Raw genomic sequence first — 21,516 nt, 5'->3', positions numbered from 1 at the left:
AAATTGTCATCAAGATATACATTAAACTTATCTATGGTACAGAAATACAAATTGTCATCCAGATATACATTAAACTCATCTACAGTACAAAAATATAAATTGTCATCAAGATTTACATTAAACTTATCTATGGTAAAACAATACAAATTGTCATCAAGATATACAGTAAATTATCTATAGTACAGAAATACAAATTGTCATCAAGATATACAGTAAACTTATCTATAGTACAGAAATAAAAATTGTCATCAAGATATACATTAACTCATCTATAGTACAGAAATAAAAATTGTCATCAAGATATACATTAACTCATCTACAGTACAAAAATATAAATTGTCATCAAGATTTACATTAAACTTATCTATATTACACAAAATACAAATTGTCATCAAGATATACATTAAACTTATCTATGGTACAGAAATACAAATTGTCATCAAGATATACATTAAACTTATCTATAGTACACAAATACAAATTGTCATCAAGATATACATTAAACTTATCTATGGTACACAAATACAAATTGTCATCAAGATATACAGTAAACTTATCTATAGTACAAAAATAAAATTGTCATCAAGATATTACAGTAAACTTATCTATAGTACACAAATTATAAATTGTCATCAAGATATTACAGTAAACTTATCTATAGTACAGAAATACAAATTGTCATCAAGATATACATTAAACTTATCTATGGTACACAAATACAAATTGTCATCAAGATATACATTAAACTTATCTATGGTACAGAAGTACAAATTGTCATCAAGATATACAGCAAACTTATCTATAGTACACAATTATAAAATTGTCATCAAGATATACAGTAAACTTATCTATGGTACAGATATACAAATTGTCATCAAGATATACAGTAAACTATCTATATACACAATACAAATTGTCATCAGATATACAATTTATCTAAATTTGTCATCAAGATATACAGTAAACTTATCTATAGTACACAATACAAATTGTCATCAAGATATACAGTAAACTTATCTATGGTACACAAATAAAATTGTCATCAAGATATATACATTAACTTATCTATGGTACACAAATATAAATTGTCACCAAGATATACAGTAAAACTTATCTATGGTACAGAAATATAAATTGTCATCAAGATATACATTAAACTTATCTATAGTACAGAAATATAAATTGTCATCAAGATATACATTAAACTTATTGTCATATGGTATACACACAAAATACAAATTGTCATCAAGATTTACATTAAACTTATCTATAGTACACAAATACAAATTGTCATCAAGATATACAGTAAACTTATTTATGGTACACAAATACAAATTGTCATCAAGATATACATTAAACTTATCTATAGTACAGAAATACAAATTGTCATCAAGATATACATTAAACTTATTATGGTACAGAAATACAAATTGTCATCAAGATATACATTAATTATCTATGGTACACAAAAATATAAATTGTCATCAAGATATACATTAAACTTATCTATAGTACAGAAATAAAATTGTCATCAAGATATACATTAAACTTATCTATAGTACAGAAATACAAATTGTCATCAAGATATACATTAAACTTATCTATAGTACACAAATACAAATTGTCATCAAGATATACAGTAAACTTATCTATGTACAAAAATACAAATTGTCATCAAGATATACAGTAAATTATCTATATACAGAAATACAAATTGTCATCAAGATATACATTAACTTATCTATAGTACAGAAATAAAATTGTCATCAAGATATACATTAACTATCTACAGTACAAAATATAAATTGTCATCAAGATATACATAAATTATCTATAGTACACAAAATAAAATTGTCATCAAGATATACAGTAAAACTTATCTATAGTACAGAAATAAAAATTGTCATCAAGATATACATTAAACTCATCTATAGTACAAAAATATAAATTGTCATCAAGATATACATTAAACTTATCTATAGTACACAAATACAAATTGTCATCAAGATATACATTAAACTTATCTATGGTACAGAAATACAAATTGTCATCAAGATATACATTAACTTATCTATAGTACAGAAATAAAAATTGTCATCAAGATATACATTAACTTATCTATAGTACAGAAATAAAAATTGTCATCAAGATATACATTAACTCATCTACAGTACAAAAATATAAATTGTCATCAAGATTTACATTAAACTTATCTATATTACAAAAATACATATTGTCATCAAGATATACATTAAACTTATCTATAGTACAGAAATACAAATTGTCATCAAGATATACATTAAATCTTATCTATAGTACAGAAAATACATAAATTGTCATCAGATATACATTAAACTTACTATCTATCTAAGTAACATTAATAAAAATTGTCATCATCAGATATACATTAACTCATCTACAGTACAAAAAAATAAATTGTCATCAAGATTTACAGTAAACTTATCTATAGTACACAATAATAAATTGTCATCAAGATATACAGTAAACTTATCTATAGTACACAGAAATACAAATTGTCATCAAGATATACATTAAATTATCTATGGTACAAAAATTACAAATTGTCATCAAGATATACAGTAAACTTATCTATAGGTACACAAATATAAAATTGTCATCAAGATATACAGTAAACTTATCTATAGGTACACAAATACAAATTGTCATCAAGATATACATTAAACTTATCTATAGTACAGAAATACAAAATTGTCATCAAGATATACATTAAACTTATCTATTGTACAGAAATACAAATTGTCATCAAGATATACAGTAAACTTATCTATGGTACACAAATATAAAATTGTCATCAAGATATACAGTAAACTTATCTATAGTACAAAAATTAAAAATTTTCATCAATATATACATTAACCTTATCTATGGTACACAAATATAAATAGTCATCAAGATATACAGTAAACTTATCTATGGTACACAAATACAAATTGTCATCAAGATATACATTAAACTTATCTATAGTACAACAAATACAAATTGTCATCAAGATATACAGTTAAACTTATCTATAGTACACAAATACAAATTGTCATCAAGATATACATTAAACTTATCTATGCTACACAAATACAAATTGTCATCAAGATATACATTAAACTTATCTATGGTACAGAAATATAAATTGTCATCAAATATACAGTAAACTTATCTATTAACACAGATACAAATTGTCATCAAGATATACATTAAACTTATCTATAGTACAGAAATAAAAATTTCATCAAGATATACATTAAACTTATCTATGGTACACAAATACAAATTGTCATCAAGATATACATTAAACTTATCTATGGTACAGAAATACAAATTGTCATCAAGATATACATTAAACTTATCTATAGTACAGAAATACAAATTGTCATCAAGATATACATTAAACTTATCTAAGTACACAAATACAAATTGTCATCAAGATATACATAAATTATCAATGGTACACAAATACAAATTGTCATCAAGATATACATTAAACTTATCTATGGTACACAAATACAAATTGTCATCAAGATATACAGTAAACTTATCTATAGTACACAAATACAAATTGTCATCAAGATATACATTAAACTTATCTATAGTACAGAAATACAAATTGTCATCAAGATATACATTAAACTTATCTATATACACAAATACAAATTGTCATCAAGATATACATTAAACTTATCTATGGTACACAAATACAAATTGTCATCAAGATATACAGTAAACTTATCTATGGTACACAAATATAAAATTGTCATCAAGATATACATTAAATTATCTATAGTACAAAATAAAATTGTCATTCATTATTAGTACAAATAAATCTACAGTAAACTTATCTATGGTACACAAATACAAATTGTCATCAAGATATACATTAAACTTATCTATAGTACAGAAATACAAATTGTCATCAAGATATACATTAAACGTATCTATAGTACACAAATACAAATTGTCAACAAGATATACAGTAAACTTATCTATGGTACACAAATACAAATTGTCATCAAGATATACAGTAAATTTATCTATAGTACAGAAATACAAATTGTCATCAAGATATACATTAACTTATCTATAGTACAGAAATAAAAATTGTCATCAAGATATACATTAAACTCATCTACAGTACAAAAATATAAATTGTCATCAAGATATACATTACATTATCTATGTACACAAATATAAATATTGTCATCAAGATATACATTAAACTTATCTATGTACAGAAATAAAAAATTGTCATCAAGATATACATTAACTCATCTATAGTACAAAAATATAAATTGTCATCAAGATATACATTAAAACTTATCTATAGTACAAAAATACAAATTGTCATCAAGATATACATTAAACTTATCTATAGTACAGAAATACAAATTGTCATCAAGATATACATTAAACTTATCTATAGTACAGAAATAAAAATTGTCATCAAGATATACATTAACTTATCTATAGTACAAAAATAAAATTGTCATCAAGATATACATTAAACTTATCTATGATACACTTAAATACACAATAAAATGTCATCAAGATATACAGTAAATTTATCTATAGTACAGAAATACAAAATTGTCATCAAGATATACATTAACTTATCTATAGTACAGAAATAAAAATTGTCATCAAGATATACATTAAACATCTACAGTTACAAAAATATAAGTTGTCATCAAGATATACATTACCTTATCTATGGTACACAAATATAAAATTGTCATCCAGATATACAGTAAACATATCTATAGTACAGAAATAAAAATTGTCATCAAGATATACATTAAACTCATCTACAGTACAAAAATATAAATTGTCATCAAGATTTACATTAAACTTATCTATAGTACACAAATACAAATTGTCATCAAGATATACAGTAAACTTATCTATAGTACAGAAATACAAATTGTCATCAAGATATACATTAAAACTTATCTATAGGTACAGAAATAGTACAAAAATACAAATTGTCATCAAGATATACATTAACCTTATCTATGGTACACAAATATAAATAGTCATCAAGATATACATTAAACTTATCTATAGTACACAAATACAAATTGTCATCAAGATATACATTAAAACTTATCTATAGTACAGAAATACAAATTGTCATCAAGATATACAGTAAACTTATCTATGGTACAGAAATACAAATTGTCATCAAGATATACATTAAACTTATCTATGGTACAGAAATACAAATTGTCATCAAGATATACATTAAACTTATCTATAGTACAGAAATACAAATTGTCATCAAGATATACAGTAAACTTATCTATAGTACACAAATACAAATTGTCATCAAGATATACAGTAAACTTATCTATAGTACAGAAATACAAATTGTCATCAAGATATACAGTAAACTTATCTATAGGTACACAAATACAAAATTGTCATCAAGATATACATTAAACTTATCTATAGTACAGAAATACAAATTGTCATCAAGATATACATTAAACTTATCTATAGGTACAGAAATACAAATTGTCATCAAGATATACATTAAACTTATCTATAGTACAAAAATATAAATTGTCATCAAGATTTACATTAAACTTATCTATGGTACACAAATACAAATTGTCATCAAGATATACAGTAAACTTATCTATAGTACAGAAATACAAATTGTCATCAAGATATACATTAAACTTATCTATAGTACAGAAATACAAATTGTCATCAAGATATACAGTAAACTTATCTATAGTACACAAATACAAATTGTCATCAAGATATACAGTAAACTTATCTATAGTACACAAATACAAATTGTCATCAAGATATACAGTAAACTTATCTATAGTACAGAAATACAAATTGTCATCAAGATATACATTAAACTTATCTATAGTACAGAAATACAAATTGTCATCAAGATATACAGTAAACTTATCTATAGTACACAAATACAAATTGTCATCAAGATATACAGTAAACTTATCTATAGTACAGAAATACAAATTGTCATCAAGATATACAGTAAACTTATCTATGGTACACAAATACAAATTGTCATCAAGATATACATTAAACTTATCTATAGTACACAAATACAAATTGTCATCAAGATATACAGTAAACTTATCTATGGTACACAGATACAAATTGTCATCAAGATATACATTAAACTTATCTATAGTACAGAAATATAAATTGTCATCAAGATATACAGTAAACTTATCTATAGTACACAAATACAAATTGTCATCAAGATATACATTAAACTACATAGTAAACTTATCTATGGTACACAAATACAAATTGTCATCAAGATATACATAAACTTATCTATAGTACACAAATACAAATTGTCATCAAGATATACAGTAAAACTTATCTATGGTACACAAATACAAATTGTCATCAAGATATACAGTAAACTTATCTATGGTACAGAAATACAAATTGTCATCAAGATATACATTAAACTTATCTATAGTACACAAATACAAATTGTCATCAAGATATACAGTAAACTTATCTATAGTACAGAAATACAAATTGTCATCAAGATATACAGTAAACTTATCTATAGTACAGAAATACAAATTGTCATCAAGATATACAGTAAACTTATCTATGGTACACAAATACAAATTGTCATCAAGATATACAGTAAACTTATCTATAGTACAGAAATACAAATTGTCATCAAGATATACAGTAAACTTATCTATGGTACACAAATACAAATTGTCATCAAGATATACATTAAACTTATCTATAGTACACAAATACAAATTGTCATCAAGATATACAGTAAACTTATCTATGGTACACAAATACAAATTGTCATCAAGATATACAGTAAACTTATCTATGGTACACAAATACAAATTGTCATCAAGATATACATTAAACTTATCTATGGTACAGAAATACAAATTGTCATCAAGATATACAGTAAACTTATCTATGGTACACAAATACAAATTGTCATCAAGATATACAGTAAACTTATATATGGTACACAAATACAAATTGTCATCAAGATATACAGTAAACTTATATATGGTACATAAATACAAATTGTCATCAAGATATACATTAAACTTATCTATGGTACAGAATTACAAATTGTCATCAAGATATACATTAAACTTATCTATAGTACAGAAATAAAAATTGTCATCAAGATATACAGTAAACTTATCTATGGTACAGAATTACAAATTGTCATCAAGATATACATTAAACTTATCTATAGTACAGAAATAAAAATTGTCATCAAGATATACAGTAAACTTATCTATGGTACAGAAATACAAATTGTCATCAAGATATACATTAAACTTATCTATAGTACAGAAATACAAATTGTCATCAAGATATACATTAAACTTATCTATGGTACAGAAATACAAATTGTCATCAAGATATACATTAAACTTATCTATAGTACAGAAATACAAATTGTCATCAAGATATACAGTAAACTTATCTATGGTACAGAAATACAAATTGTCATCAAGATATACATTAAACTTATCTATAGTACAGAAATACAAATTGTCATCAAGATATACAGTAAACGTATTTCTTGTACACAAATAAAAGTAAATTGTTATCAAGATATACATTAAACTTATCTATGGTACACAAATACAAATTGTCATCAAGATATACATTAAACTTATCTATGGTACAGAAATACAAATTGTCATCAAGATATACATTAATTAAAAAACTTATCTAGGATACACAAATACAAATTGTCATCAAGATATACAGTAACCTTATCTATAATACAGAATAGAAATTGTCATCAAGATATACAGTAAACTTATCTATAGTACAGAAATACAAAAACTTAAGTCAAATATTTATTTGGCGCAATCAAGTGTTATATCTTTAAACTGGTAATTGGATTCCTATCGAGCCAACGCCACACACTCTCGTGGTCTTGTTTATGATATGTTATATAAACATTCATGAAATTAAAGCTGGTCAAAGTAGTTTAACTTCCTGGTTTACACAATGAAAGGCGTTTACTACATGGAAGATATCCAATATACTAATTACACGGTGAATAAGCGCTATTTTGAAATCAATGCACGCCTTCACATGAAAACAAGCATTTGCGTAAATACATGTTTACGATACAAAGAGCTACAAATAATTAGCAGGTGCACGAGGATGTGGCATTGCATTTATCAAATGAGGCATTACATGCAAACATATAAAAAAGCATATTATATGTACAAATCTATACACTTGTTTTGCAGTGCACTATACACTTTTTACACCATGATTTTTTCATTGTATCGAAATATGTGTTGTTTTTGTAGATGCTATGGAATCATGAATATAAAACACTAATCACAACGATTTCAGCATTGTTAGGATAACTCCATCGGCTAACCATTAATATTTCTACCAGAAATGTTTATAAATCTCCTGACAAGCACTAAAAGTCCTACCAATATGTATAGTTTGGTTAGGTCTATCATGTTTACGTTTTATTAACAGCCAGGGTCATTTAAGGACATTTATAGGGACCGCGAGTTCGAATACCATGTGGGGCAGTTGCCAGGTATTAACCGCTGGTCGGTGGTTTTTCCACGGATACTCTGATATTTCTCCACTATCAACCCTGGTACGTCCTTATATGAAACTGGCTGTAAATAGGACATAAAAGTAAACAAACCAAAATTAAAGACGGCCTCCTGTGAATGTAGTGTCTTGCGTGTGTGAAGTGAGTTATTTTGGGAGATTGTGGTATCTTTGTATATTACGGAAGCATGCCGCCATAGACACCATACAACACACCCCACTCGGTCACAGTCATCCCGTTCCATAATGCTAAGCGCTAAGCATTTAGAGAGGAGGCTATGGTGTGTCTCGGCCAGGGTACAAAACCTGTGTGTCTCGGCCAGGGTACAAAACCAAGAGCCTACAATGGCAAGCTCTTAACCAAAGGCAAAAAAGTGAAGTGTTGTAGTCAAGGAAAACGTTAGGTAGAAGAGAAAATATAAGATCCTATATTTAGTCGCCTTTTACGATGTCCTGCAACAGGGTAGTACCTGCAGGGCCTAAGGATATCTGAACAGTACTTATAGGTGGTATATTGTATAATATTCCGATGGAGAAATAACTATTGCCCATTTAGTAACCATAGGACAATAATACACAACGATAAGATCATTCTTGTTTCCTTGTCTGTGTTTTTATGGTTTTTATTCTTTTGGGGCTATTGTAACAGACGATAGAAAGAGATATAATTATCAAGATAATTAACTAGAAGATCCATTCCTTTTGTAAAGGTAAAGGGAACACAGATACGTCCATGCTATATATAATAATAATAGGTTACAACTGGTAGGTTCAGTAAAGCTCTTCTCATTTACAATGTTGTCTTTTATTTCTACAGTTCTCTTTATAAAATGCAAGCATACTTGTTATTCGTGTGTTATCTTTGGTCCACACTGTTGGAATGACTTATTTGCCCTTATTTCGTAAAGGGTATACGCATTACTAGTTTCCTGTAGAGCAAAACATTGAAATATGAAAAATATATTGTAAACATGAAGACGATTTAAAAGGTACAAATGAGTGATTTTTATGTTAACATGGCACCATCCTTATAATCGGTTCTTCGTTTAAGTTTGAAATAAGAATGAGTACGATTATTTTTGTAAAAGTATTGATTTTACATGAGATAACAAAAGCATAGTTCATGCATTATGTATGTATTGTATGTGCTGGTAAAGCATACCATTTTTTTAAATCCACATTACAGCTGATTTGGCTCACATGTGATTGGTTAGTTAATTTGCATAAAATAGATACGACAACTGCTGTTTAATTATTTATTTGAATGTCGATACAATGACAAAGCGATAGGTGTCTGTTTTCAGTAGTATTCTTCATTCAATCTCAATAAAATGAGATCTTTCATTACACTATTTTTTATGTTCAGTGCACTATATTCATGCGATTGGATTATTACTGTGCATTGTGCCTATACAACCGGTCATATTTTACAGACAATATATCAGGCATATTACCGTTAACCAATAATAGCGAGGTTTTTAAAAGCAACGCTGAAACAGCTATTGTAAACTGGTTATACACACTACCTTTGCATTACCTCGTTTTGACCTGCATATGAAGCATCCGGGTACAAAGCCATTGGCACCCGTCCAAATCTGTTATGTGGTAAAACCGGACAGCATCCTTGATATGCAGTGATGGCTTCCTGATGTGTGACGACGTCTGAGCGACATGGGGATATTGATAATCGTACTTGTCATCTGTAAGGCCTTGTGTGCTGTAACTACAGGTAACGTATTTGTAAAGCTCATATGTACATGTATAAAAAATGTAACAATCACCAATAGGTGTACAATGCAGAAAATGTTACGAATACGACAGTTTACTTCCTGAATCCGTTGAACCAACACTTTATCTTCACGATTATCATTTCGATGTAATGTCTACTTTAATACATTGATGATTTTCTGTTTCAGACCCTTGTTTATCATACACCAGCTTCGCCGCTGACTCTGAGCGGGCACCAAGTCACACAGAATCTGTGTACGAAAAAAAGAATTGTGACGCGGTCCTCTCTACTAAATGGTACAGGCTGGTCGGGGACGCAGGGAGTGATCTGACGAATAACAATAGTGTTTTGGTAGATAATGGATGTGGGACGTCTCACCAGCTCTGGATGAACGGTTCGTCTATATCCTATATTTTTGAAAGATGACTGTTACCTTTAACACCGAAAAACCGATAAAAATCCATGCAGAAATATCAAGATGTATTTGGAAATAGATAACATGGGCCCGAATCGCTCACCTGCTATCTGGAAATCCTGCATGGTTCATACTTAACAAATAGGAGAGTGAATAAGAACTTATTTCATGCCAAAGCACGTTAGAGGCCCCTTAGCCTATATGACCCCTGTGACCTTCAATGAAGGTCAGGATCATTCATTTGAACAAACTTGTAGCCCTTCATCCCAGCATGTAACAGGCCCAATAACAGGTCCCGAGGCTTCTTGGTTATTAAGAAGAAGTCGCTTAAAGATTTAAGCCTATTGACCCCTGTGACCTTGAATGAAGGTCATGGTCATTCATTTAAATTAACTTGGTAGCTTTCATCCCAGCATGTTACATGCCAAATATCAGGTCCCTTGGCCTCTTGGTTATTAATAAGAAATTATTTCAAGATTTAAGCCTTTTTGACCCCTTTGACCTTGAATGAGATCATTGTCATTCATTTGAACAAACTTGATAGCCTTCATCCCAGCATGTAACAGACCTAATGTCAGGTCTCTAAGCCACTTGGTTATTAAAAAGAAGTCGTTTAAATATTTTAGCCTATTTGACACATGTGACCTTGAATCAAGGTCAAGGTCATTCATTAGAACAAACTATGTAGCCCTCTATCCCAGCATGCCACAGGCCTATTATCAAGTAACTAGGCTTCTTGTTTATTAAGAAGAAGTCGTTTAAAGATTTAAGCCTATTTTACCCATGTGACCTTGAATGAAGGTCATGGTCATTCATTTGAATAAACTTGGTTTGTACTTCATCCCCGCATGTCACATGCCAAATATCAGGTCTCTAGGTCTCTTTGTTATTAAGAAGTCGTTTAAATATTTAAGCCTATTTGACCCCTTGTGACCTTGAATGAAGCTCAAGGTCATTCATTTGAATAAACTTGGTAGTCCTTCATTCCAGCTTGCCACAGGCCCAATATCAGGTCCCTAGTCCTCTTGGTTAATAAAAAGAAGTCGTTTAAAGATTTAAACTTTATTTGATCATTGTGACCTTGAATAAAGGTTAAGGTCATTCTTTTGAAAAAAAACTTGGTAGCCCTTCATCCCAACATGTCTCATGCCAAATATCAGATCTCTAGGCTTCTAGGTTATCAAAAAGAAGTCATTTAAAGATTTAAGCCTATTTGACCCCTGTGACTTGGAATGAAGGTCAATGTCATTCATTTGAACAAACTTGGAAGCCTTTCATCCCAACCTGTCACTGGCTCAATATCAGGTCCGTAGGCCTCTTGGTTATTATGAAGTCTATTCATGATTTTCACCTGTTTGCCCCCAGAGATCTTAATGAAGGTCAAGGTCATTCATTTGAAGAAACTTGTTAGCCCTTCATCCAAACATGTCACAGGCCCAATATCAGGTCCCTATGCCTTTTGGTTATTAAGAGACCGTGCCTATAAGCATCGAGCTTCGTACACTATATTAGTGGAAAGTGTGAAAATCACAGAAGTTGATGATTGTTTGTTTATTTGTTAGAACTAATCATAAAAAGTTGGTTGATATGAAAAAATATGTTTTGTATCCATGGCAACCGGCGGTTATACAATTATATATGTGAAAAAATGCATTAATCTAAAAATAACGAAATTTCTTAAAATTTATGCCATGTTTCATAATGCACAACATTTTAAATTGATTAAATCCTTATAGGCGTGTGAAAAATTAACAAAAAATATGTTTTCATAATTTTCTTAAGATCCAAGAGGCCGGAAACCCCCAAAATATTAGTTAAAATATGTTGAAATGTTGCTAAAAGTAATGAAAAATTTCTCAAAATCCATACATTGCTTGATAATGTTATTTATACTAAAACAATAAGCATTAATTGGTTAAAAATAATAAATAATAAAATTGGGTAGAAAAATGAAATGGAAAGAATAAATTATATATTTTTCCTGTGAATTTCCTGAAATTTGGCATAATTTAGCATTTGGATTATCTCCCTTGCCAGTGATTGAGTATATAATTACCTCCCTTGCCTGGAACTCTCCATGCATGAAACAACAAAAGGCGATCTATTTACAGAACAGCATGTTTTCAAGCCTGCATAAATGTGCTGTTAACTATGTTTTTGGCCTTAATATGTGTGAAGGAATGGAAAAGAAGTGACAGGATTTCTTTTGGTAAGTTTTTTTATTATGCAAATGTTTTAATGAGACAGAAATTGAATGAATTCCAACAAAAATCACTTCATATATTCTATTCTATTGTCGGTGCCATTCTTGTTAGTAGGCCTAACAGTTGTATGTTGTACTTAATTGAAATACTTATTTTCATAACATAACCTTATAGCTATATATAGTTTGATGAGAGTACATTAACCAGTGGCAGAATCAAAGACAATTCCGGTGGGGGTGGGGGTGGGTGGAGGGGGCGGTTGCATGATTGTCAAAACTTTTTCAACCCTTCTGGATCCATCACTGATCATGACCATATGGTAAAGATAAATTGATGAAAATTTTGAAGAAACTGACTATTTTATAATATCTAGAATAATCTAGGTGTATAAGTTATTATAAATATACATGAAAAAATAAAAATTAAAAAACATGCAATATTTAGTACATCTTGTAAGTGTAAGTAACTTATTAAATTATTAATATCTTGAATGAATGATTGTTGGATATTCCTTTTCTGTTTTCAGTTTCTGTACGTCCTTTAAGTGCTGTACAGCTATTTATTACTGTAATTCGTTAGTAGTACAGGAATTATTTCTTATGTAGACTCAATATAAATGTAAGTGTAAATGCACTATATCATGTATTATGTAGAAACATTTACATACCAGTATATAAAATTATTTTTATGTATAGTCAGACAAAACAGAAATGATTTCAAGTACTCTAATACTAGTAATATAGGTTACTGATTGTTCTCTTAACAAGAATATTTCATATTGTTTACTGATTGTTCTCTTAACAAGAATATTTCATATTGTGACATTTTAAATATTTAAGATAACGATACAAAAGACTGACACCCCAGTGCTTAAACCAATATGTGTGTAAAACACCAACCTGGAAACAGTCGGTACAGTCTGTATAACTTATAAGTGTCAATGTTTCTTGAACAGTAAAACACGGATGAATCGAATCATCGGATGTTTTTTATCATTTAATTGTTCCACCATAAAACATACACAAACGTGTACATATGTGTGTGTGTGTTTTTAATGTAGTGTCCCTCTGACCATCCGTACAAACTTTTCTGTCTCTAATTCTGATTCTATTAAGCTTAATTTGTTAAAATGTTGACTCTGAAACTTGTGCTTCCTATGGCAATATTATCTGTATCATTTAATTTTGCAAACATACATTCTGTTTTAGAAATCAATTAGTAGTAAATTTTAAATATTTTTTTTTTCTATTTTTACTTCTAGAATGACATCTGCATTAAAAGACTCAGTGGATCAGGTATTGCTGATGGACCAATTGTCAAGGTGTACCAAGTTAAGAAAGTTCCACAAAATACCAGTGCGAGACCCATAGTAATTGTACATACCATCGAAGGCGCTTGTTCTATACTTAAAATACATGGAGTTCTGTCTAGCAGACATTTTATCATTCTACTTTCACCAAGCAATTGATATGAAGCTGGATACTCTTGATATTAGTTTAATAGCCAGAGTCGTTTAAGGACGTGCAAGGTTTGTTGGTGGAGGAAAGCCGGCCTACCCGGAGAAAAACCACCAACCAGCAGTCAGTACCTGGCAACTGCCCCACATGGAATTCGAACCCGCATCCAAGAGGTGGAGGGCTTGTGGTAATATGTCGGGACATCTTAACCACTATGCAGACTCTTAGTTGTGAACTGACCAACACAGTTTGGTGAAGTGTGTGATATCAAAAGACCAAAGTGATGATTATTAATTCAGATAAATTAATAAGCTTAAAGTGTGTTGGTTGTAATTTCAGTTTGGAACAGATACATTCATAAAATGAGTCTACAGAGATCTGTTATCAAGCCATATGGACAAAATATTTTAGTTGAATTTTTTTAATGAGGACATCAAATGTTGTGAAAGGATGTTTAATGAAGATATTTCAGTCTGGTGAGGGTATGTTGAATGATGGCATACAAGTTTATAGTGTGATGACTGATGTAATAAGAGTATGTTTACAGTCAAGTAATTATGACTGATGAGAAGCAAAAGTTATAGTGTGATGAGGGCATACGTTTACACTCTGATGACTGATGTCTCAGTAATGATGAGGGCATAAGATTATAGTGTGATGATTGATGAGGGCATAAGTTTACAGTGTGATGACTGATGAGGGCATAAGTTTATAGTGTGACGACTGATGAGGGCACAAGTTTATAGTGTGACGACTGATGAGGGCACAAGTTTATAGTGTGACGACTGATGAGGGCACAAGTTTATAGTGTGATGACTGATGAGGGCATAAGTTTATTGTGTGATGACTGATGAGGGCATAAGTTTATAGTGTGACGACTGATGAGGGCACAAGCTTACAGTGTGATGACTTTTTTATTATATAAGCTGAATAAAAGTTGACAAAAGAATTTCTATTGATGCAGTTGTGTCTCTATATCTGCCTTTTCCCTCAAATCCATTTACATATATATTATATGGTTTGGTGAAAGGAATTAACTGTATTTTTGGTGTCAAGTAATGTCACAGTTCACATATTATAGTGACAATATAATTATTTCTATTTGAAAGAGGAGGCAGTAGAAATATAAGCAATTATAAGCTGTTGCTAAGGAAAAAATAGTGTTGCTAGGGACATTTTCAATGACAAATGGTCCTAAAATTTCACTTTTTATATAATTAATTAATTTTAAGCATACTCAATAAGCTTCCAGCAGTGATATTTATTTTTTGAATGAAACAAATACAACATTGAAAGAATAACAAACAGAAATGACCCTATTTTTCTAGTAAAAATGTGTAAAAATGACCTAATTTCAGTCATCCATTAAGAAAACAGATTAATTTTTCTACCCAATTTTATTTTTTCTTTCATTACTTAAACATCCATTAATGATCCTCAGTAATATAAATTGCATGGCAAATGTACGGATTTTCCATAATTTTTCAACAAAAAGTACACATTTTTCGTCAATTTTTGGAAATCAGGGATGTGGCTATTTACTGTTACCATAGCAACCATCCTATAATTTTGGATTGTTTATTGATGATTTATTTTAATAAAATATACTTCATATTATGAATATATATTGTTTTCATACAAATGTCATTTTTATAAATGCTTGAATTTTCCATACAAATATCCTTCTTTTTCATTATTTTTCCAATTATGAGACCTTGTTGCCATGGCAACCAAATTTCCATGCCAATCAGTAAAAATGGCCTTCCAAACAACTTAATTTTTATTGAATTTGTTTCTTAGCCAAAGGGGGTTACTTTAAAGTATATAATTTGAAATTCTATTTTTTTCACTTTCCACATAAAGCTTGATGCTTATTGGCACGGCCTCTTAAGAAGTCGTTTAAATAGTTAAGTCTATTTGACCCCTGTGACCTTGAATAAAAGTCAAGGTCATTCATTCGAACAAACTTGTTAGCTCTCCATCCCAACATGTCACAGGTTTAATATCAGGTCTCTAGGCCTCTGGGTTATCAAGAAGAAGTCGTTTAAATATTTAAGTCTATTTGACTACCGTTACCTTGAATGAAGGACAGGTCATGTAGTACCCAAACAGACGTGGAGATGGCGAATTGACATACTGCTTTACTACTAACATTTTGTCGTTTCAGTTAGGTAAATAAGTTGATACAGATTCTTTCAGTTTTTGGAATATATGAAAAACTTACATACCCAGAACTCGGTTAATTATCCTGTTAAGTAACCAAGATAATTCATTCGGATTAATTTTTATACTATTTGGATAATCTTGTGCATTTACGCTTTTATCGTTGATATGATAAGATGAACACGTTTTGCTGTCATTTATAAAACTCTATATTTGCCGTTTGTTACATAACTATTTGGTGAAAAATGTTTAGGTCTAGTCAATATTTGGGCTTTATTTGTTTAACGTCCTATCAACCGCCTGGCTCATTTAAGGAAGTGTCAGGTTTGTTATTGGTCGAAAGCCGGAGTACCCAGAGAAAAACCCACCGACCAGCGGTCAGTACCTAGTATCTGCTTAACATGGAATTCGAACTCGTGACCCAAAGTTTGGGGCTTGTGGTTATATGGCGAGACATCTGAACCACTTGGCTACCGTGACCCATTTAGGCTATACAGTGAACACATACTTTATTCAATACAATGAATACATAGATACCTTTGCTGTATTTATTTCCCAGGTACTGTCCCAGATGTATCAGATGGTATTGTAAACCGTGAAATGTGTATGAGATCCATTTTCTCTCCCTGCCACGGTAGTTTCAATATCAGGGTGAAGAACTGCTGTTCCTTCCGGGTGTATGAGCTCAAGAGTGCTACCAATTGTCCTCAGGCCTACTGTGTTAGTAAGTACTGAATCATAAAAAAAAGAAATATTAATGGGGTAAAAATGCCAAAATCTTTAACAATCCGGTTAAATGTAAATCCTTATTTTCACTCCGTTGCATAGATGCTATGACAATATACCAATACTAGTCACGTTATGTTAACCTCTATACTTACTTCAGTTCGAATGCACTTTGTCCACCTCGCTGCACCCACTGAAAACGACCCGGTTACATTATACTGACAACGGGCGAACCAGTCGTCCCACTCACTCTGATTTGTCGTGACGTGATAATGAGGATCTGTGTTTTAACCATTTTACCTTTCATATAACAATTGTTCCTGATAGAAAGGCAAAATATAATGCTCAATATTTATATTACTAAGGAACCTTTAATCTACATTAACCTTACTTCAACAATCAAATGACATGAAACAGTATCCCAGATAATAATTGGTAGAGTTCTGACGGACAAAATAGAATATGTTTACTGATTTACGAAACAGTATCCCAGATAATAATTGGTAGAGATCTGACGGACAAAATAGAATATGCTTACTAATTTATGAACAATGGTGTATAGCACAAGTAACATTAATCAAAAGAAAGTATTCACTGTTGATAGTTCTATACGATGTCAAATTAAATGGAACATACATTGTAAGTGTGAATTGCGTCCATACAATTGGGTTTGAAGAGGCCATTGGAGGATGGTGGCGGATGTTTCTGAGATACATTACTTTTTATTTTATTTTTTTCACTCCACTTTAACCTTCCCACTAAACAGATTTAAATATGATATTGCAATGCAATTTATAACTTAAAACTGACTTGGTGGATGAAACATATAAATGAAGTACTGTTATCTACCGTCACAGATTGTGATATGATATTTGACAACATTATCGTAGAATTAAACACACTATAACATATGTGTGGTTATATAATATGATGTCACAAACTGGTGAATATCATATTGCAAGGGTTTTAAAACGTGAAAATTGGGACTTTTTTTCCATTGATTATTCACAAAGCACAAAATTTTAATAATCGCTCAAAACATTTAAATACAGAGCGTTTATATTTATAGAAATGAGATACGTAAATTGCCAATCCACTCCCTAATTGTTATAAACGGTCCCGAGCCTATGTTTGATTCTATATAACATCCACACAACCAAATGTCAATTTATTGATACATAAACAAATGTCGTTGATATCCATCAGATAGAAGATAAAAATCAAAAGCCTTGAAAATGTAAACAATAGAGCATATTTATATGTATATATTCGATCCATTGAGTATGTATGATTACACTATTTATATATATTGTTATTGAAATAACATGTTGTGTAATCAGGACTGATTGTGATTAAATAGCAAATTAACACGTCGATTTGCAGGTCCTAGTACAATTTCGTCCGTTACCTGCGCCTCTACCACGACAGCTACCCCTACCACCACTACCACGACAGCCGCCCCTACCATCACTACCACAACTCCTCCCACCACTACAACCACTACTCCTGGGACGCCAGTTGTTACCACAAAAAGTACTACGGTAAAATCCACGACGACCACACCTGAAACTACGTCCACATCCGTTATACAAGACTCCGGTGAGCAAGGTCACATAGTAATGTAAATTGTAAAACGTCGACTTCATTTACGTGGTAGTATAAAAATATTAAAAAACCAAACACAACCTCTAGCTGATGTTACTGGTGTAATCAGTGAATAACATTTGTATGGTAAAGTATGCCCTGTGGTTTCAAAAAATAATACACCAAATAACACCTATTTTGTATAATTGTCAATAGTTTCTAATAATCGCGGATGTTTTTAGTTTTTTTGGATTGACACAAATTCAGGAATTCAATATATCCCAAAAATATTCAAACAATAATGGTTTTGCATTTTACATCTTTTTAACGGTGTTTTCAAAGACTACAAAGGTGAATCGCGAAAATTTTACCCTCGCGAATAAGTTAAGATCTGAAATTACAGTAAACGTTCTCCAAACAGGAAATGGATCGATATATAGCAAATCTTGAGAACTTATTTTCGATTTGGTGAAAAGAAACGTGCAGTGTTGAAGAGCAGGCATTCTTCGTTTAATCGACTTAATATTTTCAGGTTATCCTTTTGATATTGTGAATTTATTTCTTTTCTCTTTTTGAGCCTGTTTGTACATTTATCATTCTCGCTAACTTACTGGTAATATTATACAGAAGAAAAAAAACTTTAATTTTCGTCAGGAAACAACCAAGTGACGATCGTGAAACCCGTCAGCTCTGAGGTCATCATTACAGTGATAGTGCTCTTGGTCATCATAGCGACTGCTGTCTTAGGGTAAGATTACTTATGGATTAACTTTGATATGTAATGGAGATATAACATATAGTATGTTCTTACTACGCGGCTAATGGTAAGAAGACACTCTAATTTGTTTACCAAAGCTTCATATAAAGAGGGTAAGATTGTTTCAATATATGTCAATATTATGCATGGTACCAACTCTAACACAAACAGAAAAAGAAAAATGGTTAGTTCTGGCAATTGGTATAGCATTTAATCTTCAAGTTGTAACCTGTGTAATGTTCTGTAAACAATCGCCATATCGATCCTTCCATTTTGACCTTCCGTGTAACAGTACTGTATAAAATATAAAAAAAATGCTATTTTTTCTTTTAAATAATTTGTAGAATTTTTCTGTACAAAACCTACAAATGCAGCAAAGTGGATGCAGACAGAAACAACACGTACGATGTTCCGGCTCAACGCTATCACAACCAGAATGAACATGTATATGCGGATTTGTGTGTACCGACTGTGGCGGTGGAGAAAGGAGGAGCACCTGTTCACACCCATCACATTTAATAGTGAAAACAATCACGTCATTCTATATCAACACAATGGTATTCAGGAATGGCTTCATGATCGAAGTGTGTAATATACATTTATAGTACCAATTATACATTCACAACGGATAAGTAAGACAATGGACGCCTTCATTCTTATAAATGTTTTTGGTCTTTTTTCAGCAACTTAGTAACACAGCTTTATTTCCATTATTTTCTTAGGTTTTAAACGTTGATTTTTCAATATATATCTATGTTCTGTGAAAACATCAAAAGCGGCTCTTTGCAATTTTAGCATTATAATAATTAAACAACTATTTTGGTATGTATTATTATCAATGTTTTAAGAGTATCGCGTCAGTTTGTTAATAAATACTTGTGATGAAATGCACTGAGGTTTTGCATATGGGTATACCGTCAGGACGGAATACAGAATAGAGCCGGATTCTGCTTCTGAGTCACACATATATTTAGGCATTTCAACACGTCTTAGGTTCCAAGATCGGTACACTAGCCGACTTAATATGACGTATGTACAATGTAAAACTTATTTTATAAAAAAGTAAATTGCATCAGAATGATACTATTCGACATTCAACGAAAACGTAATTCAGCAGTTTTGCTAGCATTCTTAATCTGATCATGATACTCGAAAAGACAAGCTAATGTGTCATTGCCAATATCTATGATCTATGATCTTCACTCTCATTTATAATTTTCAAAAGACATTCGATAACATCTTTGACACATTTGATTACAAACTCACCACATTACTTAACATCGAATGTTCAAAGTTACCAAATAGCGAAAACGCAAACAGATTTAATCGAAAAAGGAGGTCGACTACCCTTGAGTGTGAGCGCATATGAAGCAGTATTCCTAATGTTGGTGTGATAACAGATTATATCCTGATTATTCATATGAATGACATACATCGAAGCAAATATTCTATGTATCGTTTTAATTTGCGTTTGTAAACTGGTTCGAGTTCTGTTTCTGCGTTGAAACAAAGAGTTTGGAACCAATGTCAGCCATCCAATGTCCAGAAGCTTAAAGGCGATTCTAACTGGGTAGTTTTAGCGTTTTACGGCCCATCGACAACCAAGGTTATTTAGAGTAAAAAAAAAGTCATGCATTAGTTTTAACGATCCAAATACATAATTATTGCATGTAAAAGATGAGGATAAAGCATAGGCAAGTAAGAACTTAAACAGATTAATGCGGTGGTCGAGTGGCTATAAGATATCACTTCTCATTAAAACAAGCCCTTCACCTATGAGTCGCGAGTTCGAATCCCTTGTGGGGCAGTTGCAAGGTATTGACCGTTGATCGGTGATTTTTCTCTGGGTAATCCACCATCATACC

At 30.7% G+C, this 21,516-nt stretch overlaps 1 protein-coding gene across 1 annotated transcript; it reads left to right on the top strand.

Moving 5' to 3' along the window:
* Positions 1–10,125: 10,125 nt before the first annotated feature.
* Positions 10,126–20,542, top strand: LOC138327016 (oncoprotein-induced transcript 3 protein-like). Its single transcript, XM_069272985.1, has 6 exons — positions 10,126–10,345; positions 10,533–10,739; positions 17,144–17,308; positions 18,694–18,909; positions 19,549–19,642; positions 19,996–20,542. The coding sequence occupies exons 1-6, from the start codon at positions 10,288–10,290 to the stop codon at positions 20,168–20,170; spliced, it is 915 nt and encodes a 304-aa protein (XP_069129086.1). The 5' UTR covers positions 10,126–10,287; the 3' UTR covers positions 20,171–20,542.
* Positions 20,543–21,516: the final 974 nt, after the last annotated feature.

Source organism: Argopecten irradians, chromosome 7 (genome assembly GCF_041381155.1).
Source record: "Argopecten irradians isolate NY chromosome 7, Ai_NY, whole genome shotgun sequence".
In the NCBI taxonomy this organism is placed as follows: Eukaryota; Metazoa; Mollusca; class Bivalvia; order Pectinida; family Pectinidae; genus Argopecten; species Argopecten irradians.
Note: the sequence above shows the minus strand (reverse complement) of the source record. Positions and strands in the feature narration are given on the sequence as shown.